This window comes from Capricornis sumatraensis, chromosome 4 (assembly GCF_032405125.1).
Source record: "Capricornis sumatraensis isolate serow.1 chromosome 4, serow.2, whole genome shotgun sequence".
Lineage (NCBI taxonomy): Eukaryota > Metazoa > Chordata > Mammalia > Artiodactyla > Bovidae > Capricornis > Capricornis sumatraensis.
In genome coordinates, this window is record NC_091072.1 from 119,643,839 (window position 1) to 119,667,914 (window position 24,076).

The window sequence follows — 24,076 nt, forward strand, 5'->3', positions numbered from 1 at the left end:
CAAACTCATGGCCGTTGAGTCAGCGATGCCATCCCACCATCTCATCCTCTGTCGCCCCCTTCTCCTCCTGCCCTCAATCTTTCCCGGCATCAGGGTCTCTGAGTAGGACTGCTGGGAGGATTCCAGATGGGGATGTCCCAGCATGATGCTGGAGGACCAACAGGCCAAGAAGTTGTACTGAGGGCAGTGGTGAGCCATGGCGGGATTTTAACCCAGGAGCAGCACATGTATGCCCATTCGCTCGGTCGTGTCTAACTCTTTGCAATCCCATGGACTGTAGCCCGCCAGGCTCCTCTGTCCATGGGATTTTCCAGGAAAGAATACTGGAGTGGATTGCCATTTCCTTCTCCAGGAGGAGCAGCATAGCTCCATTTATATTCTGGAAAGATTCCGCTGATTGCCCTGTGGTGGGTGGGTGGGAGGGGTGTGATCCAGGCAGGAAGCCCAGTGAGTAAGCCAGGGTGAAGACCACTGGAGAGCCACAAACTCTCCCTGAAAAGCAGCTATAGGGCTGGAGAGGAGAAATGCTTCAGAGGTAAAGCCGCAGGACTCCGCGACGAAAGAGGGACTGGGGGTCAAAGGACCCCACCCCCAAAGTTCTTGGCTTGGGCAATAGGACCAGGGAGCAGCAACTGAGGTTTGGAAATCAACAGCTGAGTGTGCAGGACTGGGTGAGGCCCTCTGGGCAGAGATGTCCAGGGGTTGCTGGACACCGTGTCTCAGCAGGGGAAAAGCCTCATGGACAGGGAGTCCTCAAGCAGGCCTGGCGCCGCAGTGGACGGCTACCTGCCTCCCAGCTCTGGCTGTCTGTCTACACCAAGTAAGCTGGGTCCCGATCCTGGAGCTCTTGGAGGGATAGGTAGGCATCAGTGTTCAGGGTCAGGCAGGCAGTGGGGGCCCTGACTTGGCCTTGCCCGGGAGGGCTGGCCCAGGGGAAGCTGGTCCCCTCCCTTGGACTGGGGCCAGGTACCTTCTCTCTTGCTTCTCCCAGCTCATGCTCTGGGGGTGACTGAATATCCACCAGGTCAGGGGCTTCCAGAACAGGAGGCCCCAGTGGCTGGGGGATCGAATCTCCAGGGATTCCCTCCTGTGGGCTGGAGGCCAGCCTCTCTTCACCAGCCCCAGTGCCCTGCTGGGAAGTGTTCAGGGGGCCTGGGCCACTGAGGAGACTCGGAGAGAAGAGTAGCAGGTCTTCTCCGGGGGGGAAGGTGCAGTAGGCATCGTCATCCCCTGGTGGAGTCGGCAGGGGTGGAAGGAGAGCTCCTTCAGGGGCCCTGGGCCCACCCTCATTAAGCTCCTCTGTGCATGGGTCGTAAACGAAGTACACCTGGCAGGCCTCAATCTCTAGGGCATCTGGGAGGTGGAAGAAGAAGTAGCCTTGGTTGGTGAAGCAGCTGGTCACCGAGTGGCCGCTGGTCTCAGCTAAGGACAATGAGCCCTTGTCCTGCTGCAGCAGGAACAGCTGTGTGGCCTTGGCGTCCCTGTCCAACACCTCCAGTGGGGAGATCTCGGGGTCTGGGCCACTGCGGCTGAAGGAGGACGAGGGGAAAGGTGAAGAGAGCCACTTCTGTGAAGAGAAAGGACAGTGGGAGGATGAGGGGGCCGTCTCTTCCAAACTCAGCAATAACCCCTAACTCCTCCTTCTTTAGCAGTAGACTCAGGGCTGCTGCCTCCGGGAAGCCCTCCTTGACTGCAACCCCACCCCCACCCCCCCCCACCCCCACCCTTGTTGCCCTACCTCCCAAACGCACACACATGCACACACACACAAACTCTGCCCATTGGTTTGGGGAATGTTCCACATCAGTGGGTGTGCCTGCTTCCCAGCCTCAGTACAGATCTTTCTGGCTCACTAGGGGCCCAGGGGATGTGTTGGGTCAATACCTGACTGCTTATTGAGCAGCTAGTATGTGCTCTTGCCTGGAGAATCCCATGGACAGAGGTGCCTGGTAGGCTGCAGTCCATGGGGTCGCTAAGAGTCGGACACGACTGAGCGACTTCACTTTCACTTTTCACTTTCATACATTGGAGAAGGAAATGTCAACCCACTCTAGTGTTCTTGCCTGGAGAATCCCAGGGACGGGGGAGCCTGGTGGGCTGCCGTCTCAGGGATCGCACAGAGTCGGATACAACTGAAGTGACTTAGCGGCAGCAGTCTTAGGAAACTAGTGCTGCTCCAGGTCCCAGGGACATAGAGATGGGTGGAATCCTCAGACTGACTGGTGGGGACCAGTGTGAGTGTCTGAACCAACCAACCAACCACTGCCGAAGCAGAAAGAGCCCTGAGAGTACATCACGACCACCATACGAATGCCCAGAGAGAGCCCGTGCCCTGGCCCTGATCACACAGCCAGCAGGTAGAAAAGCTGGGCTTCATGTTCCCCACTCACACTGCCATGGAACCATCTCCAGCGGGGAGCTAATGGTCCCGCCCCCTGCCTCCCACACACTCCACCCACTGAGAGAGGCAAGCACCCATCAGAGGCAAGCACTTCTCAGTTGCTCTGGAGTGTGGAGAGCCCTGGCAAGGGGCAGGGAGACCCAGTTCCAGCCCTGGCCCTGGCATTCACGAGCTGTGTGACCCTGGGCAGGTGACTGCACCTCGTGAGCCTCAGTTCAGTAATAGATAGCTGCCTCTTTCCTGACTGCCTCACTATGGCCCAGCAAAGAGATGTTAAAGAAGAAAATGAAGATGGGAACACTTGGCACAGGTAGCATGCACATGGCCAGCAGAGGTGTAGGGGACAATACCCCCCTGAGGACAGGGTGATGGGGCAGGAGGGTGCACTTGAGAACCCCAACAGCCTTCTGTCCTGGGAGCCTTCTGCAGCTGGACTGTGGTCCCCTGAGCACAGGGGCCAGGTGTGACGGGTCTCCCTGCACCCTTTTGCCCAGCGTGGGGATCCAGAGGCCCAGTCGATATATTGCAGGTGAATTAATGGCTGGACCACTTGACAGCATCTACCCCCTTCCCCAAACCAGGTGTTCATGTTACAGGAGAAAAGGCCAAGAAAGAAGGACAGTGAGGGCCAGCTAAGGGTGGCAAAGGACAGAGGCGTGGGAGAGAGGGCAAGAGCCAGGCCGGGTGGGGCTCCAACACTCCAAGAGGCAGCAGAGGGCAGGGCCAGGCAGCAGTGCTGAGCAGCGGCCAGAAGGAAAGGGCAGCCCTGTGGCCTGCGCTGGTGCGCTGGGCCTCTGAGCTGTGTGGTTAGCCACTTCCGGGGCCTGGGCCTCCATCCACAATGCCTTGAAGTGGACGTGGGCAAGGGAGGGGGGATTGTGGTGCGGCACAGGAAGAAATTCATCCCTATCACACACAATGGCACACGCACTCCTGGGTCCCACGGACAGGGCAGTGGGCCCTGGGGTCTTGGAGCTCGGGGGTCTGGGGCAGAGAGACAGAGAGGAGCTGGCCTATCACCCAGATGCAGAGGAGAGGGTGGGGGTCCCTCTCGGCCACCTGTCACCCCCAGTCACACCTGCACCCCCAGGGCCTTTTTGGGATACCCCCCACCACACACAGAAGGCCTGGGCCAGGCATTTTGACCTGGGGTTGATCTCATGGGAAGATGCAGCTCTCTAGAAAGGACCGCAGTCCTGCCTCAAAATGTCCCAAGCCCACTGACTCAGAAGGACCTCAAGCTGGAAGCGGTCTGAGGCTGCATCTAGTCCAGCTTCCCACTAGGAATCCCTTCTGCCATGTGACCAACACATAGTCAGCCAAGGCTGGCTTGAATACCTTTGTTGGTGGGGAGATCACTACCTTTCAGGCTAAAGGAAAAGTTATAAGGAGATACATAACCCCACATAAAGAGCACTGCAGGCAAGACGTGCCCAGACCTGGGAGTTTTCCAGAGACTTCCAGAAGGGGCCCTGATCAGCCCCGATAGAGAATGCCAAAGCCAGCTTGTGACAGGCCTGCTGCAGCATGGCTTCCCAGCCTCTGGGCATTTCTCTCGACCTCTGTCCACTCCCGCCTCACCCCCCTCCACCAACACCAATCTAGGGAGCCTAGAGTATGGGGTGGGGTGGCAGAATTGGCCCACCACACCTCCCTCCCCCCGTAAGCTTCCTTCCTGAAGCACGCGTGTGGGCTGAGGGAGACAACTGAACTCTGCACGGCATTCAGAGCGTTCCGACATACAGGGTGCACTTTTAAAATGAATCTGTTTGTAACTAGAAATGCCTAAAGGCCTTGCTAGCATTTGTGATAAATCATGGAGGCTGGCCGGGAGGATTTTTCAAGAGCAGGGAAAGCACTAGCCCCTAAGAGCAGATCTGCACAAGAGAGAGGGGTGAGAACTTGGACCTGGTGAATCCTGCTCCAACAGCAGCCCAGTGCAGGTAATTCCAGTAAGGGTTTTGTGAGCATTAACTGTGTGCTGGGCTATGTCCTTGGGATCGTAAGCATATTAATATTATCTCACCTTACCCACCCACCCATTTTACAGGTGAGGAAACTGAGACACAGAGCGGTTTTATAACTTGCCCCAGGCCACACAGCCAGGAAGTGGTGGAGCCAGAATTAGAGCCCAGATAGGCTGGCTCACTCAGATGGGCACTGCTATTCAGCCTGAGAACGCTGGTACCAGAACTGGGGAAAGGGGTCCAGGGCTTCCCAGGTAGCGAAGTTGTTAAAGAATCTGCCTGCCAGTGCAGGAGATGCAAGAGACTTGGGTTCGATCCCTGGGTCAGGAAGATCCCCTGGAGGAGTTCATGGCCACCCACTCCAGTATTCTTGCCTGGAGAATCCCAGGGATGGAGGAGCCAGGCTGGCTACAATCCATGGGGTTGCAAAGAGTCCAGAACGACTGTGCACACACATACCCGCGAGGCAGCTGACTTTACATTTCTTCGCCCAAAGTGCAAAACCCACTGTTGTGCACCTCCTTCCCACCCAGTCCACACCCCAGCCCCCCCTCTGGCCAGCCTGTGTCAACTGCCTGCTCTGTCCTCCTCCTCCAGACTCCTACCTGGAAATCTCCTCCATGCTCAGAGCTCAGCTGGGGAAAAAACTCCGAGGGGTCTGGGATGTGACACTTGAGAACGTTCTTCAGCCTGCAGAGGGGAGAGGAGGGAGGGAGCAAGGGTGAGAAGAGAAAGGAGCCCACAGTGTCCTGCCATGAGTCCCGCAGCTCTGAGCGCAGGGCACAGTGCCTCACCTCACACGTTATTTTGTCAATGTTGATTGCATGCCCGGTAAGGGAGGGTATTGTGCTGGGCGCTAAGAACACAAGAAGAGTCAACAGAGGAGGTCCCTGCTCTTAAGGAGCTGACATTCTAATGGGGAGCCAGTCAATAAACCAAGTGTGAGAGCAGAAGGACGTGGGGGTGGGTGGCCACAGAGAAGACCGGAGCAGAGTGAGCCACGAGGAGGGAGGTAAGAGAGAGGCCAGACTGTGGGCCTCCTAGTCAAGGCTGCCATGGACAGTGGCTCAAGTTGTGCATTGCCCAAGGGTGCCTGGGTTGTTTTTTTTTTTTAAGGGGGAGGACCGATGGTGACTGGAAGCTGAATACCAGCCCGTGCACTGCTTGCCAAGCTGAGTGCCCCAGGGTCTGTGTGCATCCACTTCAAGATGTATGCCTCAAGACCCCAGGAAACCTGGCTGCTGCCCAGAAGTCCAGGCTCAGATCCCAGACTTCCTTCTGGTCTCTGACCACACCCACTTTCCTATACTCTCCGTTCCTGGAATGCTCCTCCCTTGTTTCCACCCAAGGTCTTTGCACAGGCTTGTCCTCTGCCCGGGATGGACGAGCTCCTGACCCTTTCCTGCCTGGTTTGCTCCTCCTCCAGATTTCAATGCCATCATCACCTCCTCGGGGATGCTTACGCTGGTCACCCCTTAGCTGAGGCTCCCCTTCCTGTTGTCTACTTCCAGTACTTCTAGCACCTTCTTTCCTTCACCACCCTAATCTCATGTCATTATAAACCTGAGTGATAAATATCTGCCATCCCCGATGGGACAGTGAGTCCATGAAAATGTGATGACATGCCTGTGGCTGTGCTTACGTTCCCAGCGCTCAGCACCATACCTGGTTCTGAGCTGGTACTCGGCAAATAAAGGAAAGAACAAATGAATGGTCAGACCCATAATGACATCCCACCTCCCCCCCTCCCCACAGGCAGCTGGCTCATATACATATACATACTCAAGTCCTGAGCCTAATGCTCGGGGTAGAGCTCCCATGGGGTTCTCCCTGTGCCTCACCTCTTGGGCTGGTCCCTTGGGCCTCCTTCTTTGGGAGGAAAGGCCAGATGTTAGGAAGGGAGGGCCCTTGGGATGACAGAGGGAGCATTGGAGTGTCAGAACACGGGGCTCAGCCCAGAAGCTGACCTGGCCGTGGGGGATGTCATACCGAGACATGAAAGACTGGGAAGGGAGCATTCTCCTTACCGTAGCCTGATGCACTGGAAGCTGCCCAGAAAGTAAACCAAGAAGACAAGACCAAAGAAACTGCCAACGCCCAGGAAGATGGGGACCAACCAAGGGAGAGGTGGGATCTTCTTCTCGGTTTCTGCCCAAGGGGTAGGAAGAGGAGAAGGGGAGGCGTTAAAGAAGTGTGCCCTGCCCCGAGTCACTCCGGCATCCCCCACACATAACGTGGTGCTGAGGGACAGGATGACCACTGACCCAAGGCCTTTATAGGGTCCCAGCTGGTCCAGCAGAGCCGCTGTGTACCTGGCTGACATGGGGGGCATCGCATGCCTTCATCACAGCAGCCCTGCCATGGTACCATGCTACCCACTTCACAGACGAAGAAATAGGCTAACAGGTGAAAACAGCCCACCCCAGACCTTGGCAGAAACCAAAAGCTTGAGGTTAAATGGGAGAGAAAAAGGAAAGAGCCTCTCCACTAACTCACAAGGCCTCTGAGAAGTCCCATCCCATCACCAAATCCTTGTTCCCATCTGCAAAACTTGCCCACATTTCCCACCCTGCAGGTCACATCCAGTGAGCTAAAGATAGTCAAAGGGTGCTGAACACATACCCCAAGACTGCCCCGCCAGTCTCTTTCTCCTTTCCAGGCTGCATCCCCATCTCAGCTTCCCATCAGTACCTGCAGGGACTGTCCTGAAGGCCAGGGGCTGGCTCCAGTGGCTCCAAACCTCATGGCTGCCTAGGTGGGGCTTGGCCCGCACCTGAAGCTCATATTCCATGCCTGGAGTGAGATTCTCCAGGAAGATCCATCGCTGGTTCTGCTTGAGGATCAGTAGCGGGACGTCCTTGGGCAGAGACAGGGCTGTCAGACCAGAGGGGTCTGCACTGCCCCCTCACTTCCTGTGGCAGGGCTGCCTGAGAGTATGAGCAGAGCAGTGCCTTCCTTTATCCCTTCCAGCCCTCCACCCTGCACTGTCCCTCACTCCTACAGAAAGGCTCCCCAAATAGCCACTTGCAGGGGCCCCAGGAATCAGGGTCTTCCTGAACTCCTCCCCCTCCCTCAACTCCAGTATCCAAAGCCATCTGTCAATCAGCTGGTTCCACCTCCAGAACCTATTCTGGACCCTTCTCTCTGCTTTCCACCCCTTCCTCCTGCAGGTCTGAGCCCCCATGACCTCTGAGCCCCGTCCAAGGTCTCCCTCCTTCCCTGTGCCCCGCACCCCTGTGCCCCGCTGCAGTCTCTTCTCCACTCAGCCATAAGGAGGGGTTTCCCATAGACCTCTTCCTGCTCAGCGTCACCTTTTTTGCTTTTTTTCCAGTGCGCCAGACACACAGGCTGTCTCTTGCCTTTGCAATGGTTTTTCCTCTGCCTGGAAGACCCTCCCCAGATCCTCAAATAACCACCTCCTACTTGAGCCCCAGATCTCAGAAAGGCCTGGTCGCATGAGTCTGAAGGAGCCTGGCCCAGGCCTTCTCAACTGTGCTATCACAATGAAATCTCATGAGAGTATGTAAAAACATCGCAGAGTCTCTTCCTATGCCCCCTGCGAGTTTCCTCCGAGGCAGCTTGTCAGACCTCCCTCCATTCTCGCCCCAGCATCCAGCACGTAGCAGGCACTCAGGGCATGTTTGTTGAGTGAGAGAGTGAATAAAGGAATGGGTAAGTGAACGAGCAAGTGATCAGCCTCTGTGACTTAGACCACACTGGGTTTGAAGAGGGCACAGTGGCTGCCCAGGCCCTCTGGAATCTTCAGAGGGGGAGTCTGCTGCCTCTTAGCTTTGTAAATCTTGCCTAGAAACTGCCACCGGCAGGACCCCTGGGGTGTCAGGGGGCCTCAGAGGGACGGTGTTGGGGGGGCAGTTCCAAGGAGCAGCAGGGGTTGATTAGGAGCTTCTGTGGCTTTGCTGAGATGAAGGATGGACAGGGTGCCCAGGACAGGGAGGAGTCAGGGTAGGTGGGACGGAGCCAGGTACTCACCTCCCAGCTGCGGCCCGCAGACCTAGTCCGGACCTCAAATTCCATGACGTCTTGGATGTAGTGGGATACCTGGGAGATGGTCCAGGTTATGTTGCACCTACGGGTCTCTATGTGGGCGACTCGGAGTGAGTGGGGTGGAACCAGACGAACTGGAGACAGGAGAGAGACAATGGCAGACAGAACAAGCTTGGGGGGTGCCACATGCTGATGCTGAGATGAGAAAGCCGAGCCGAGCTCCCACCTTCACCTTTGTACCTGCTATTCCTCCCTCCTGGTGCTCTCTTTTCCCAGGGATCAGCAGGTCCCTGCTCAAATATCACCCATTCAGAGAAGCTTACCCCACCCACCCACCGCTCTCTGTCCCTGTCGCTTGTTTCATTTTTCTACCTAGTACTTATCATCATCTGACATATTAAATATCTACTTCTGATTCTTTATTCGTTTTCTGTCTGCCCCACCAGACTGAGCTCTCTGAGAGCAAGGACTTGATCTCTGGAGTATCCTTGGTGCCTGGAACGTTACCCAGCACATGGTGGGCACTTGATTAGATATCTGCAGAATGAATGAATCGAGGCAGCCTTTCTCTGCACTCAGATTTGATCAGAGAATTATCTGGACCATCTCATTCATTTAATTTAATTCTACATCAGCAATCTTATATGATAATAAGATTGTATGATTCTGAAGTTCAATTGATCTAAATTTTTATACTTCTGAGATTCTATAGAACTCCACAAATGTTTATTGTGATATTTCTGTGTCTTGGCTTATAGATTCTTAAGCAACATGTTGTTGTGGTTGTTCCTTAGTCGCTAAGTCGTGTCTGACTCTTTTCGACCCCATGGACTGTAGCTCACCAGGTTCCTCTGTCAGTGGAATGTCCCAGGCAAGAATACTGGAGTGAATTACTATTTCCTTTTCCGGGGAATCTTCCTGATCCAGGAATCAAACCCACATCTGCTGCATTGCAGGTGGATTCCTTACCTCTGAGCCACCACAGAAGCCCTACAGCAACTCTAGGCAGCAGGTAACTGGTTATCCCCACTTTACAGGTGAGGAAACTGAGGCTCAGACATGTTAAATGACCTGCCAGTCAGATTACATTCAAAGTAGGGTTGCATTTAGAAACCTTGGATCTCACTCTATGCTCCCATCTCTTTCCTAGAGATGACCTCCAAGGTTGGAGATGGAGAGGGGAATAGGCTAGAGGTGGGGGAAGCCACTTAGTCATTCACCAACCTTCCCCCAGCACCACCCAGATCAGCCCTGATGCTGAGTATTCCGAACAGAGATGTAAGGATGGCAGAAGCTCTGCCCTCAGGAAACTCACAGCCCAATGAGGGAGACAGACCCATTATCAGGCAGCAAAGACTCAGGACATAAACACCCTGAAAGAGGAGGTACCAAGGGCTCCAGGAGTCTGGGAAGGCCTCCTGGAGGAGGTGACTCCTCATTGAACTTGAAGCGTGAGTGACAATTTTTGGGGTGACAAGAGCCTTTCAAGCAGTGGGTCCATGGTGTGCAAGTGTTTAGAGGCATGGAAGGGCAAGTTGAACCTGGAGAGCTGGCCGTTGGTGTGGCAGGAATATAAGCCACAAGAGGAGGCATGCTGGAGAAGGAAGCCAGGCCAAGTGGCCTTGAACACTAGGGTAAGGGTCCGGGACTTCATCCCAAGTTCAGTGGGCAGTGAGTTGCTCAGATGGGGATGTGGAAGTTGATGGGGAGATAGTAGAAACTAGAGAGGGAGACAGGGAGGGAGGTGGCTGCCCACCCCACACCAGCTCCACCCTGGAGTCCTTACTCACTGTAATCAAAGGGCTTGATATCCCGGGTAATCATCCTCCTCCACTTCCCGCCTTCAGAGCACATCACCGTCAATTTCATGAAGTCCACTACGGTCAGTTTCTGAGACTGCATGGGAAGGAGGCTGGGGATGTAATTGCCAGTAGCTGGTATGGGGACGGAGAGGCTGCTGGGATGTGGATGGCAGGGGAAACCATGGCTGTAATAAGCCGGACCCCTCCCTGAGATCCTCCATCTAAGACACGGCTCAGCAAACTTTATGGAAAGGATCAGATAGTTAATATTTTTGACGCTGCAGGTCATATGATCTCTGTCACAACTATTCAGTGTTGCCATGGTTGCTGTCCTGCAAAAGCAGCCATAAAAAAACAGGAGAGCAAATGGGTGTGGCTGTGTGCCAATAAAACTTAATTTATAAAACCAGACAGTAGGCAGGAGCAGAGCTGAGTGGCTGACACCTCAATAACCTCGGATCCCTCCTGCCCGGGTCAGTCATCTGCTCTCCCTGGATGCTGCCTCCTTCCTCCTTTCTCCTACCTCCCCAGCCCAGGAAGCCCACTCTGCCGCAGCCCCTGACCACTGGGTATGCTTGGGCCTCCATAAGAAAGATGCTCCTCTGCACCCACTGCCCCTCTGGCCACCCCTCTTAGCTCTGGTTACTCACTTCTGGAGAAGGTCCCAGGACCAGGTTGCATGCCCAGGATCCCGGCTTCACTTGTTGCAGCTCACAGGTGTGGTTCCAATTTTTTGTAGGAAAAACCTGCTCTCTTTGAAGAAAAAGACGGACCCCTTCAGAGCTGGTCTCAGGAGGGTCCCCATGCAGCATTACTGATCTGATCCCGGCTCTATGCCAACCCCATCTGCCCTGCTTCCTTTTGTGAGCATCTCTCCCTCCCTCCTCATCTCAGTCAAGCCCCAGGGCAGCTAAAGTGATCCAGAAACAAATCCGTTCAGGGCACATGGCCCTTTCCATGTAAAGCCCTTCAAATTCTCCCCATAGGGTGCAGGCGTTCCTTAACAGGCCCTCCAGAGCCCCTTAGAATCACCACCTACCTGGGAGCCAAGGTCAAAGCCGCCCTGCTGGCTGCTATCAGCTGGATGTTTGGATCAGTGACCCTTCACCAGTTCCTTCCCAGCCGGCAGGTTCGTTCCCCAAGCCTCTCCCCAGTCCCCTGTCCCCACAGCTGCCCTACGCATCTCACAAAATCCCAGGTTATTCAAAAACTTTGGGGAACCCCACTTGGTCCTCCTTGCCTCTAACATCGAGTCCATCCTCGGCGTATCAGGCGAGCAGCCCAGTGTCCCCAAACTACCTAGTCTGGCTCATGCCCAGCCTTGCTACTGCAGCTCGGATCGCACACCCACTGCAACTCAGGCTCCAGGAGTCTAAATATCTGACCCCCCAGTTCTTCCAGACTCCTGTGACACCAGCAGTCTGTGGGTCTTATTAGTCCAAAATTCTCAAAGTGTAGAGTTCTTGGAGTTTGATTTCAAGAGTGTAAAGTTCAGGATGATACGACCTCCATGCCCTGTGGTTCCGTGCATTTGCCCGTCAACCCCACACGCACCTTGGAGGCTGACGGCTGTGCAAGTAGCAGGTGGTGGCCCGCAGGCCCTCATCATGGTTCCAGATGCAGGAGACGTTGGCTCTCGAGTTATAGAAGCATGTGATGTTGGAAGTATTTGCCTTGAAGATGCTTCGTGTGGGGCTGGCTGTAGGGCACCCATGGCCTTTAAGGGTTCTCCCGCCACTCCTGTCCCTACCAGGTGAGGAGATGCTCAATCCTGATGGGTAGAGAAAGGGTTCATAGGTCTGCTTCAGAGAGGACAAAACTGAGTCCCACAGCCCGCAAGGACCCCCAGACTGGTCGAGGCAGGGCAGAGACAAGAAGACATTGTCTTCCTGGGATTCGGAGAGGCCCGTGGGTACAGTGTAGACAGGATGGTCGAGGGAGAAGGTAGATACCCGGTCTCTGGTCCCATTGGCCCTATCCCCCACCTCCTACCCCTGCTGATGGGACTTCTGCCAAGAATCAGGGGTCTCAGAACAAGTTCTAGAAGGGCCTCGGCCTCCCTCCTGAGGGAAAGCCCAGCTCTGCAGATGCCAGGGTCCTCACCGTTCACTGCTGTAGATGCCTGAGGGATGGCCAGGGACAAGAGGAGGACGAGGAGGGACAGACAGCGGGACAGAGCCGGAGCCGCCATCACATCCACGGGCGGGGGCTGGGGAAGGGAGCCCTGGATGGAGGAAGAAGGGGAGAGGGTGCAAGTGAGCAGCCAGCCACCTCCTCCCCCACCCAAGAGACAGGCTGGGCACTGCCCTCCCGAGGTGCGCCCATCGGCTCCCCACCATGCCAGCCTCAGGCCCTTTGCACCTGCACACCCCTCTGCCCCACACATGCTCTTTCCTTTCCTTTCCTTTCGAGATTCAGGGCCCCATGTTGTCATTGCTGAAAGGACTCTCTAGCATGTCCAGCCTTGTTCAAATGTTGGGGAAAATAAGGCCCAGAAAGAGGAAAGACCTGCTTACATCCACGTAGAGAGGCCAGCACAGAGCTGGAATTAGAACGTACCTCCTCTCCACCCAGCTGCCCCCTTAACCACACCAAAACCATTTGTCGAGAGGTTCCTCTATGCCAGGCTCTATTTTAATTAGACCTTTAACCATGGCAATCAGGGTATCTACTGGAGATACACTCATTATTCCCATTTTCAGATGAGAAACTGAGGTGCAGAGAGGTGAAAGAAATTACCCAAGGTCGCACAGCTCATAACAGGCAGCTGTGGAATCGGAGCCAAGGAACACTGCCTGGAGCCCAGTGAATTGTGCTGATCACCTCATAACAATACCTCATAGTAATTCTAGAGGAGGTGAGTGCGGTGGGGGACGGGGACTAAGCCCTCACACTGTGCTAGGCTTTCGTGTGCACCAGCTCATCTAATGGAGAAGGCAATGGCACCCCATTCCAGTGCTCTTGCCTGGAAAATCCCATGGATGGAAGAACCTGGTGGGCTGCAGTCCATGGGGTCGCCAAGAGTTGGACATAACTGAGCGACTTCACTTTCACTTTTCACTTTCATGCATTGGAGAAGGAAATGGCAGCCCACTCCAGTGTTCTTGCCTGGAGAATCCCAGGGACAGGGAAACCTGGTGGGCTGCTGACTGTGGGGTCGCACAGAGTCGGACATGACTGAAGCGACTTAGCAGCTGCAGCAACAGCAGCTCATCTAATCTGCCAGCAGCAGGGGCTGGGAGCATGTATAGTCTCCTTACTCCGATGAGGAGGCCAAGGCTCTAAGCCATGAGCCCACCCAAGGTCACATCGCAGAAGAAGCAGAGCTGGATTTCCACCCCCGGACTGCACCCTGAGGCCCATTCCCTCTCATCATTCTGCCCCACCCAGACTCTGTCCCAGAGGTAGGGCCCACAGCTTCCACGCCCTGGGGAGTCAAACCCTGGCAGGGACAGCGAGTATCTGACCTGGTTGTGGAGAAGGGCCCAAACAGGTACCCGGGGGCACCTCCTTGCCTGGCCCACTGTCTCCCCAGGGCAACGCTCCCAGGATGGGGCTACTTGCCTCTTTCTTTGGATCCTCCAACCCGCGATAGCACAGAGCACAGGGCTGGGACCCCAGAGGCTGGGGAGCCCAAGAACGCAGCTCCAACAAGCCCCTGGTGCCCTCTCTTTGTGGATCATGGCCCTGGGGCCCCCCAGAAGGAGTTGCCTAGGGCCAGACCTCCACCAGCAGGGTCACCCTAGGCCCAGGACAAGATCTGGCACAGAGCCTCTGTATGAGAAGAGAAGGGTAGAGGCAAAGGTGTGCAAGATTACAGGAAGGTCAGGGCCAAACCACAGCCCCAGCCTACGTGAGTCGGGCAGAAGAAGCATCATCTAGAATGAGTTCCCGCCACCCATAGCCAAAAGGGTGCAGCGGAACCCTGAGAGGGCAAAAAGCAAGGAGGATGGGATGAGGAGGGCTCCCAGCTGTCTCTGAGGCTGCCCCCTCCTGCAGAGGAGGAGAGAGAGTCTCAGGTCAGTTAAGAAACCTGCTCAAGCTCGCAGAGGAATGATGAGGCCCAGCCTCAGGGAGGGCAAGTGGGATCTCTGAATCCCCAGCTGGCTCCATCCTGGATTCTCACACACACCTGTGCCCTGCCCTTCATGACTGCACAGCCGAGCACACTCACGGACTCGTTAGGTCCCCACCTCGCCCTGGGAATGTGTGTTGTTATCCCCATTTGATAGGTGTCAAGACTGTCAGAGCTGCCCAAGGAACTGGATTTTAACGCAGGTTATCTGATGTCAAGTTAGAGGAGGATAGTGATGATAGTGATGGTGATGGAGCTGATGATGACGGTGATGGTGGGGGTCGTGATGATAGTGGTCCTGATGGCTAATGCTCAGCCCTCACTCTGCCCAGCACTGTCCTTAGCACTTTCAGGTATTACCTCATTCAAAGTTCACAGCAACCCTGTGAGTAGATAACTGTTATGACTCCTTTTCTCAGATGAGGAAACTAAGGCCCTTGTAAGCCTCTTGGGCTGGAGTTGGGATTTGAACCCAGTCAGTATAGCCTGAGGCTCTGCCAGGGCTAATATTGTGGGATGTGGGGTACCGAGAGGCTGGGGGAGGGTTTGAAGCAGGGGCTCGGTAGTCTGAGTCACATCCCACCTGAACTTTGAGGCAGGGGCTCCATCTCCCCTCGGCTTCTCCGGCCAACCCCTCATCTCCCACTCTAGGACTCCCTCTTGCTGTTTAAGTTTGCGAGCATCTCCCCAGCTGTGTGTGGGATGCTGGCTTTGGGGGAAGAAAGGGGACCCTTGGGGGTGGCTCCACCCCTTAGGTGTTCCAAATACAGTTCAGGGTGGGAGGCCTCAGCCCCCAGGAGTGGAGGGAAACCCTGACCTGCAGGGAGTTCTACCCGCTTTGGGGGCACCTGGAGACCCTCCTGACCTGCTGGGTCACACATACAAGTAAGGGACAACAAAGATGAACTCAAGCTCAGGAGCCTAGCCTCCAGCCCAGGGCTCCCAGAAACCTCCCAGAACACCCACTTCATAGCCAGGTCTCAGAGGGGCCCCTCTCCTTTTCCCTCCCCCCACAGCCTCCTGAGGTACCCTTTACACAGGGGCACATCCCCAGTGCAGGCCACATCTCTCCCACCCACACTCCACACCCTCTCTGGGCACCCAGCACATCTGAGTCTCAGCCAGCCTTCCCCTTCTCAGGTTCCAAACCTCCTTTTCCACTCCTCTCGGTTAGGGGACCCAGCACAGGGCCTGGGAAAGTCCCTCATCCCAGAGTAGCTCCTGGCTTCCCACAGGGAGAGTTGGGAGGGAGGGAAAGACTAGAACCTGAAGCCAGAGACATGGGAACAGGGCCTGCCCCATCCCTGGGGGATTCTAAGATAAGCCTGGGGGCAAGGGCTGAGAGATGGCAGATCAGGCAGAAACTTCTGGTGGGTCTGAGTCAGAGCTGAAAGAAATCCCCGTGACCTTCATCTCCAGCCCCCTGGCTGGTGGCAGGGGTCAGGAGGGAAGCTTCGGCTACCTGGGGACCAGGCCAGGCAGGGCCAGGGCAGGGTGGGTCTTACCTGGCTGGGACATGGAGCTGTGATGCGCTGTCTCTGCTTCTCTCCACTGCTGGGACCGCAGCCATCTCCCCAGGGCCGGGCTCCAGCTCCCTCAGCCCAGGTAGTAGACGGCTGACGGCGAGCAGGCAGAGACTAAAACCCCAGGGCCAGCCCACTTCCTGTGCAGAGGATGGAGGGGGTAAGGCCTGGGGGTGGGAAGGCGGGGGAGATCTGACTGGTTAGAAAGCCTGAAACTCCTGCAGCACCAGGGGCCAGATAAAGATCTCCCTCCTCCGCTGGGGGCGGCTGGGGTATGGGGGGGTCTGGGGGGGGCCACTGTGGGTGTTGCGGCAGCAGGCGCGCGTGTGCACCGTCGCACACATGTCGTCTCTCACTCTCAAATAGGCGCCACGCTGCACACAAGAGCCTGCGGGGACAAGGCCCCTTCTTCTCCCTCTCATGCCACCCCCTCCCCATCTCACAGGCCGCCTCAGGCCTCTGACACCTTCATCCAGTCACACACATGTCCACTAACACCCAGGCCTCGCTCAAACCCATCCCTTTAGGTGTGCCCCAGCCATGGAATGAGACATGCCAACTCCCTCAGACACCCTTTCTCACCCGGCCTTCCAAGAAGCCCCTGACTCACTTTAGCATTCAGGGATGACTATTTGGGGGGCCTTTGCAAACAATTGCAATCAAATTGGCCACTTATTGAACATTCTATAACCTTCCTCTGCCTCTCAAGTCATGGTTTATAATCCGCTTTCTCCTCCTTTCCTTGGCAGAGAGAATCAGTTCCAGGCTTTTTCTTTTTTTAATACCGAGCAGTTACAGACCCCCTGTTTGGGAGGGTGCATGTCCACCTATATCCAGTGTCACAGGCCTAGGGACCCCATGACGTTCCATCCAGTGTCAGAAGAAGCAACTCTGCTCTCTCTTTATTCTAAACTGTCTGCCTTGGGGAAGGTTTTCCTGTGAGCTGCCATCTCTTTCACCACCGGGAATCAGGTGAACAGGACGGGGAGTGAAAAGAGCAGCTCTGCAGAAGTTTCTGTCAGCAGAGAAGTGAGAAAACAGAGTTGAAGACCCTGAGAGACAATCAGGCCAACTCCCTTCTGAGCAGGAGGCAAGAGCCAGTGTGGCCGGGAAGAAGAGCATATTCGAGGCTCCTGGAAGCTGAGTGACCCGCCCGCATGTGCTTCCCTGTCCACGCCTGTAGAATGAGGGGTGGCTGTTCCTGCGGGGCTGTCAGGAGGACCGAGCAGCAGGAGGGCGTGAGTCTCTCACCTGGTGACCCCCTGGAGTGGGCCCTCAAGAAGCCCATCTCCCCCTCCCCTAGAGCAAGTCTTCTGACTGCAGGAGAGAGTGACAAACATGAGCACCACAAAGATGAGGGTGACAGCCGAGATTTATTAAGGCTAGAATAGTTCTGGAAGCTTCTCAGGAAACGGGGGATGCTGATTCTCCCAGGGAGGAAAGCCGGCTCAGGAAAGGAGGGGAAGTCCGCTTTTTGCTGTAGACTCTTTTATACCACATGCATGTATTTCCTGTCCCCAAACTCATGAATCCATATATAAAGAAAAATCCAAGGAAGGCAAATACCACATGATATCACTTATATGGACTCTAAAATATGACACAAATGACCCTGTCTATGAAACAGAAACAGACTCCTAGACACAGAAAATAGACGCGAAGTTGCCAACGGGGAGGTGGGAAGAGGAGGCAGGGATTGGGAGCTTGGGGTTAACAGAACTTGCAAACTCTCGCATGTAGAATGGATAAATAACCAGGTCCTACTGTACTGCACTCTACAGAGAGCTATATCCAATCCCCTGGAATAAACCTAATGGAAAAGAATATAAAAAAGAATGTATATGGGTGTATAACTGAGTTTGCTATATAGCAGAAATCAACAACATTGCAAATTAACTATGAAAGTGAAAGTGTTAGTTTCTCAGTCATGTCTGACTCTTTCCAACTCCATGGACTGTAGCCCGCCAGGGCCCTCTGCCCATGGAATTCTCCAGGCAAGAATACTGGAGTGGGTTGCCACTCCCTTCTCCAGTGGATCTTCCCAACACAGGGATCGAACTCAGATCTCCTGCATTGCAGGCAGGTTCTTCACTGTCTGAGCCACACTTCAGTTTAAAAAAAGAAAGATAAAATCCATCTGCAAGTGAAGGCAGAAACTGTGGACCCAGCTTTGTCCATGCTCAGGCATGGCTGCCGTCAGCAAGCATGCCAAGCACCCCACCTCCACCCCCACCCCCTGTGTACACACTGATGCCCACCTAGCTGCTTCCATGCTCCCTGCAGAGCTAATGCCTTCCTTCCCATTTTACAGGCAAGTAAACTGAGGCTCACTGGTCACCCAACCAGAATGCGGCAGGACCGGGATTAGAACCAGTCTGTCTGAGGGAAGACATCAGATTCTCTCTGAGACGACCTGAAGAGGAATCCAGGAACTTCTCCAGTGTCGGGCCCGACAGAGCCCTCTCAGGCCTGCCCAGACCTTGGACTCAAGAGTTTGGGGGTTACATCCAGCTTCCTCCAGCCATCCCCCTTCTGTCCCAGCACCCAATATACAAAGCCCCTTAAACCCTGTCCTGCGCCTTCCACGCTGTGTCCTCAGGGTCCCACTGTGAACCAACTTCCCTGCACCCTTGGCTCTCATGGACAGAGCCGTGGCTCCTGCCTGGGGACCCCACTTTCACAGGAGCCGTGGGGCATGTGTATTTGGGCTCTTCTGGCTTCTGTGTCCTTTGTGACCATGACATTTCCACCCATCACAGGGCTGCCTCTCCTGGAGATGCCAGACCCTGTGCCCGCCTCAGCCGTGGCCTCTACCATGCTCCTCCCCTCCCTCTCTGCTCCAGCTCCCAGGTAACTTCAGGGCCTCATAGCAGCCTTCAGACTCCTGCACCGTCTTCTCCCCAGGGACCCTCCACTGACTCCACATTGCAGCCCAGGTCCACCCTGAGAGCCCGTCATCACCCTGACTTGTGCCAGCCAGACCCCTTGCGGCCACCACCCCTCCCACTCTGCAACAATGTCCCAGTTTGCATTGAGCCCAGCTGTGTCTGTCAAAAGAGAACTGAAGAGCGTAACAGGACCCTAAAGTAAGAGAGCAAGTTACTTTTCTTTCACATAAAAGCCATCCAGGGACTTCCCAGGTGGTCCAGTGGTTAAGGGTCTCCCATTCAATGTGGGGGACACGGTCAGGGAACTAAAGATTCCACACGCCACGGAGCAACTAGGCCCATGTGCTGCAACTTCTGAGCCCACGCGCCACATCTAAGACCCAACCCAAATAAAACAACAATCCATTTTTTTTAAAGTCGTCAGAGGAAGGCTACTGCGGGCTGCTGGAGGGGCCCTATGATGACATCAGAATCCTCAGTTCACTTCGTCTTGCTACTGGGGCATCCCCAATATCTTTCTTCTATCTCGTGGACCAAGAAACTAGTTCAAGCTCCATCCATCACACATGCATTCCTGCAGTTGGACAGTGGAGGAAGAAGCAAAGAAGGACATCCTCTGCCAAGCAAGGACCTTTCCCCAAAGTTGCCCTAGACACTTCTAACTTACATCCCATTGGCTATAACTGAGTCACATGACCATTTGTTCGCATTCCACCATGAGTCGCCTGGTTCATCAGCCATTCCAGCACCAGCCCTGAGCAACTCATGTCTCATGCAAATCATGACAGTCACAGAGAAAGTGATTCCCTGTTCCTGTTCCTCACCAGCAAGGCTCCAGGGGAAGCAGCTGTCCTGCTTTGCCTGAGGCAGTTTCCAGAACACAGGCGTTTCAATGCTAAAACTAGGACAGAGCTGGTCACTCTTCCAGACTAACTCAACGGGATGATTTAAAACTGATTCTTCCTGGAACCCCCACCCCAGCCTGATTGGACCCAAGATACACATCACTTGCTTATTTCGGGTCGTGACTTTCTGTTCAGGTGTCTGCACTGGGAGTTGCCTGAGAACAGAGACAGTGTTTGATTCACCCAGATTGTCTCAGAGCCTTGAGAATGACCTGACACACAGAGGTGTCAAGCTGCAGGGAAGGAAGGAGAAAAAGGAAAAGGAAAAGAACGGAGGTTTCCAAATCTCTAACGCGTGAAAGGACCCAGAAGTGGCAGATTAGAAACAACGCAGAGACTATCCATATTTGAAGCTTCAAGAGGTTTTTTCAGGGCTTCCCTGATGGCTTGGTGGTAAAGAGTCCACTTGCCAGGGAACACCAAGTCAGTCCCTGGGCTGGGCAGATCCCGCTTGCTGCAGAGCAACTGAGCCCACTTGCCACCGCTGTCCAGCCTGTGCTCCAGAGTCCAGGAGCCACAACTACTGAAGCCTGTGCTCCTCAACAAGAGAAATCACTGCAGTGAGAAACCTACGCAGCACAACTAGAGAAAAGGCAGCAACAAGGACCCAGCAAAGCCAAAAAGAAACAAATAAAATTCTTTTAAAAAAAAAAGGAAGAGACAGTTGTCTACAGAGGAGCTACCCACGTCCGAGGTCAGGGGCAGCGGCCTAGAGTGCCAGGCTGCGACGGCGCAGGAACGGCCGAGAAGAGCTACCCTGCGTCCGAGGTCACGGCGGCGGCCGGGAGGAGCTACCCCGCGTCCGAGGCCAGTGGCGGCCGGAGACAGCCCGCATTGGAGGTCAGGGGCGGCCGGGATAAGCCACCTCACGCTCGAGGCCAAGGGCGGTGACCCTGAGGAGCCACCCCGAGCCCGAGGCCAGGGGCGGCAGCTGGGAGGAGCCACCTCACGCCCGAGGCCAGGGGCGGTGACCCTGAGGAGCCACCCCGAGCCCGCAGCTGGAAGGAGCTACCCACGCCCGAGGCCAGGGCCCGCAGCCCAGGAGGAGCAACCCGAGGAGCAGTGGCTGCAGGCACAGGAGGGCCTAGAGGAGCCATCCCAGGTTGAAGGTCAGGAACGGCGGCGGTAAGGAGATGCCCCTCAACCAAGGTAAGGAGCAGTGGCTGTGCTTTGCTGGAGCAGCCGTGAAGAGATACCCCCAAGTCCAAGGTAAGAGAAACCCAAGTAAGATGGTAGGTGTTGCAAGACGGCATCAGAGGACAGACACACTGAAACCATACTCACAGAAAACTAGTCAATCTAATCACACTAGGACCACAGCCTTGTCTCAATGAAACCAAGCCATGCCTGTGAGGCAACCCAAGACGGGCGGGTCATGGTGGAGAGGTCTGACGGAACATGGTCCACTGGAGAAGGGAATGGCAAGCCACTTCAGTATTCTTGCCTTGAGAACCCCATGAACAGTATGAAAAGGCAATATGATAGGATACCAAAAGAGGAACTCCCCAGGTCAGTAGGTGCCCAACATGCTACTGGAGATCAGAGGAGAAATAAATACAGAAAGAACGAAGGGATGGAGCCAAAGAAAAACAATACCCAGCTGTGGATGTGACTGGTGATAGAAGCAAGGTCTGATGCTGTAAAGAGCAATATTGCATAGGAACCTGGAATGGCAGGTCCATGAATCAAGGCAAATTGGAAGTGGTCAAACAGGAGATGGCAAGGGTGAACGTCGACATTCTAGGAATCAGCGAACTAAAATGGACTGGAATGGGTGCATTTAACTCAGATGACCATTATATCTACTACTGTGGGCAGGAATCCCTCAGAAGAAATGGAGTAGCCATATGGTCAACAAAAGAGTCTGAAATGCAGTACTTGGATGCAGTCTCAAAAAGGACAGAATGATCTCTGTTCATCTCCAAGGCAAACCATTCAATATCACAGTAATCCAACTCTATGCCCCAACCAGTAACGCTGAAGAAGCTGAAGTTGAACGGTTTTATGAAGACCTATAAGACCTTTTAGAACTAACACCCAAAAAAGATGTCCTTTTTATTACAGGGGACTGGAATGCAAAAGTAGGAAGTCAAGAAACACCTGGAGTAACAGGGCAAATTTGGCCTTGGAATGTGGAATGAAGCAGGGCAAAGACTAATAGCGTTTTGCCAAGAAAATGCACTGGTCATAGCAAACACCCTCTTCCAACAACACAAGAGAAGGCTCTACACATGGACATCACCAGATGGTCAACACCGAAATCAGATTGATTATATTCTTTGCAGCCAAAGATGGAGAAGCTCTATACAGTCAACAAAAACAAGACCAGGAGCTGACTGTGGCTCAGATCATGAACTCTTTATTACCAAATTCAGACTGAAATTGAAGAAAGTAGGGAAAACCGCTAGACCATTCAGGTATGACCTAAATCAAATCCCTTATGATTAGACAGTGGAAGTGAGAAATAGATTTAAGGGCCTAGATCTGATAGATAGAGTGCCTGATGAACTATGGAATGAGGTTCGTGACATTGTGCAGGAGACAGGGATCAAGACCATCCCCATGGAAAAGAAATGCAAAAAAGCAAAATGGCTGTCTGGGGAGGCCTTACAAATAGCTATGAAAAGAAGAGAGGCGAAAAGCAAAGGAGAAAAGGAAAGATATAGGCATCTAAATGCAGAGTTCCAAAGAATAGCAAGAAGAGATAAGAAAGCCTTCCTCAGCAATCAGTGCAAAGAAATAGAGGAAAACAACAGATTGGGAAAGACTAGAGATCTCTTGAAGAAAATTAGAGATACCAAGGGAACATTTCATGCAAAGATGGGCTCGATAAAGGACAGAAATGGTCTGGACCTAACAGAAGCAGAAGATATTAAGAAGAGGTGGCAAGAATACACAGAAGAACTGTACAAAAAAGATCTTCACGACCCAGATATTCATGATGATGTGATCACTAATCTAGAACCAGAGATCTTGGAATGTGAAGTCAAGTGGGCCTTAGAAAGCATCACTACGAACAAAGCTAGTGGAGGTGATGGAATTCCAACTGAGCTGTTTCAAATCCTGAAAGATGATGCTGTGAAAGTGCTGCACTCAATATGCCAGCAAATTTGGAAAACTCAGCAGTGGCCACAGGACTGGAAAAGATCAATTTTCATTCCAATCCCAAAGAAAGGCATTGCCAAAGAATGCTCAAACTACCGCACAATTGCACTCATCTCACATGCTAGTAAAGTAATACTCAAAATTCTCCAAGCCAGGCTTCAGCAATACGTGAACCGTGAACTCCCTGACGTTCAAGCTGGTTTTAGAAAAGGCAGAGGAACCAGAGATCAAATTGCCAACATCCGCTGGATCATGGAAAAAGCAAGAGAGTTCCAGAAAAACATCTGTTTCTGCTTTATTGACTATGCCAAAGCCTTTGACTCTGTGGATCACAATAAACTGTGGAAAATTCTGAAAGAGATGGAAATACCAGACCACCTGACCTGTCTCTTGAGAAATCTGTATGCAGGTCAGGAAGCAACAGTTAGAACTGGACATGGACCAACAGACTGGTTCCAAATAGGAAAAGGAGTATGTCAAGGCTGTATATTGTCACCCTGCTTATTCAACTTATATGCAGAGTACATCATGAGAAACGCTGGGCTGGAAGAAACACAAGCTGGAATAAAGATTGCTGGGAGAAATATCAATAACCTCAGATATGCAGATGACACCACCCTTATGGCAGAAAGTGAAGAGGAGCTAAAAAGCCTCTTGATGAAAGTGAAAGAGGAGAGCGGAAAAGTTGGCTTAAAGCTCAACATTCAGAAAATGAAGATCATGGCATCCGGTCCCAACACTTCATGGGAAATAGATGGGAAAACAGTGGAAACAGTGTCAGACTTTATTTTTGGGGGCTCCAGAATCACTGCAGATGGTGACTGCAGCCATGAAATTCAAAGACGCTTACTCCTTGGAAGAAAAGTTATGACCAACCTAGATAGCATATTCAAAAGCAGAGACATTACTTTGCCGACTAAGGTCCATCTAGTCAAGGCTATGGTTTTTCCTGTGGTCATGTATGGATGTGAGAGTTGGACTGTGAAGAAGGCTGAGCGCCGAAGAATTGATGCTTTTGAAGTGTGGTGTTGGAGAAGACTCTTGAGAGTCCCTTGGACTGCAAGGAGATCCAACCAGTCCATTCTGAAGGAGATCAGCCCTGGGATTTCTTTGGAAGGAATGATGCTAAAGCTGAAACTCCAATACTTTGGCCACTTCATGCGAAGAGTTGACTCATTGGAAAAGACTCTGATGCTGGGAGGGATTGGGGGCAGGAGGAGAAGGGGACGACAGAGGATGAGATGTCTGGATGGCATCACTGACTCAATGGACGTGAGTTTGAGTAAACTCCGGGAGATGGTGATAGACAGGGAGGCCTGGCGTGCTGCGATTCATGGGGTCGCAAAGAGCCGGACACGACTGAGCGACTGAAATGAACTGAACTGAACTGATGTGGAACAATCCC

General features: G+C 53.7%; 1 protein-coding gene across 1 annotated transcript; it reads right to left on the reverse strand.

The window, feature by feature from the left end:
* Positions 1-652: 652 nt before the first annotated feature.
* Positions 653-12,366, reverse strand: IL2RB (interleukin 2 receptor subunit beta). Its single transcript, XM_068971313.1, has 9 exons — positions 12,278-12,366; positions 11,730-11,843; positions 10,826-10,928; positions 10,164-10,269; positions 8,359-8,507; positions 7,060-7,225; positions 6,396-6,516; positions 4,974-5,058; positions 653-1,567 (listed from the first exon to the last, which is right to left on the reverse strand). Exons 1-9 carry the CDS (start codon positions 12,364-12,366, stop codon positions 812-814), a joined length of 1,689 nt encoding a protein of 562 aa, XP_068827414.1. The 3' UTR covers positions 653-811.
* Positions 12,367-24,076: the final 11,710 nt, after the last annotated feature.

What these genes read in the sequence shown, in the direction of transcription:
- IL2RB (XM_068971313.1), bottom strand. Translation starts at nt 12,366, where the DNA reads ATGGCGGCTCCGGCTCTGTCCCGCTGTCTGTCCCTCCTCGTCCTCCTC. An exon ending in CACAGCCGTCAGCCTCCAAG is followed by an intron (nt 10,929 to 11,729) that starts GTGCGTGTGGGG and finishes TTTTCTTCAAAG; the next exon opens with AGAGCAGGTTTTTCCTACAA. An exon ending in CTTCAGGACAGTCCCTGCAG is followed by an intron (nt 6,517 to 7,059) that starts GTACTGATGGGA and finishes CCCCTTGGGCAG; the next exon opens with AAACCGAGAAGAAGATCCCA.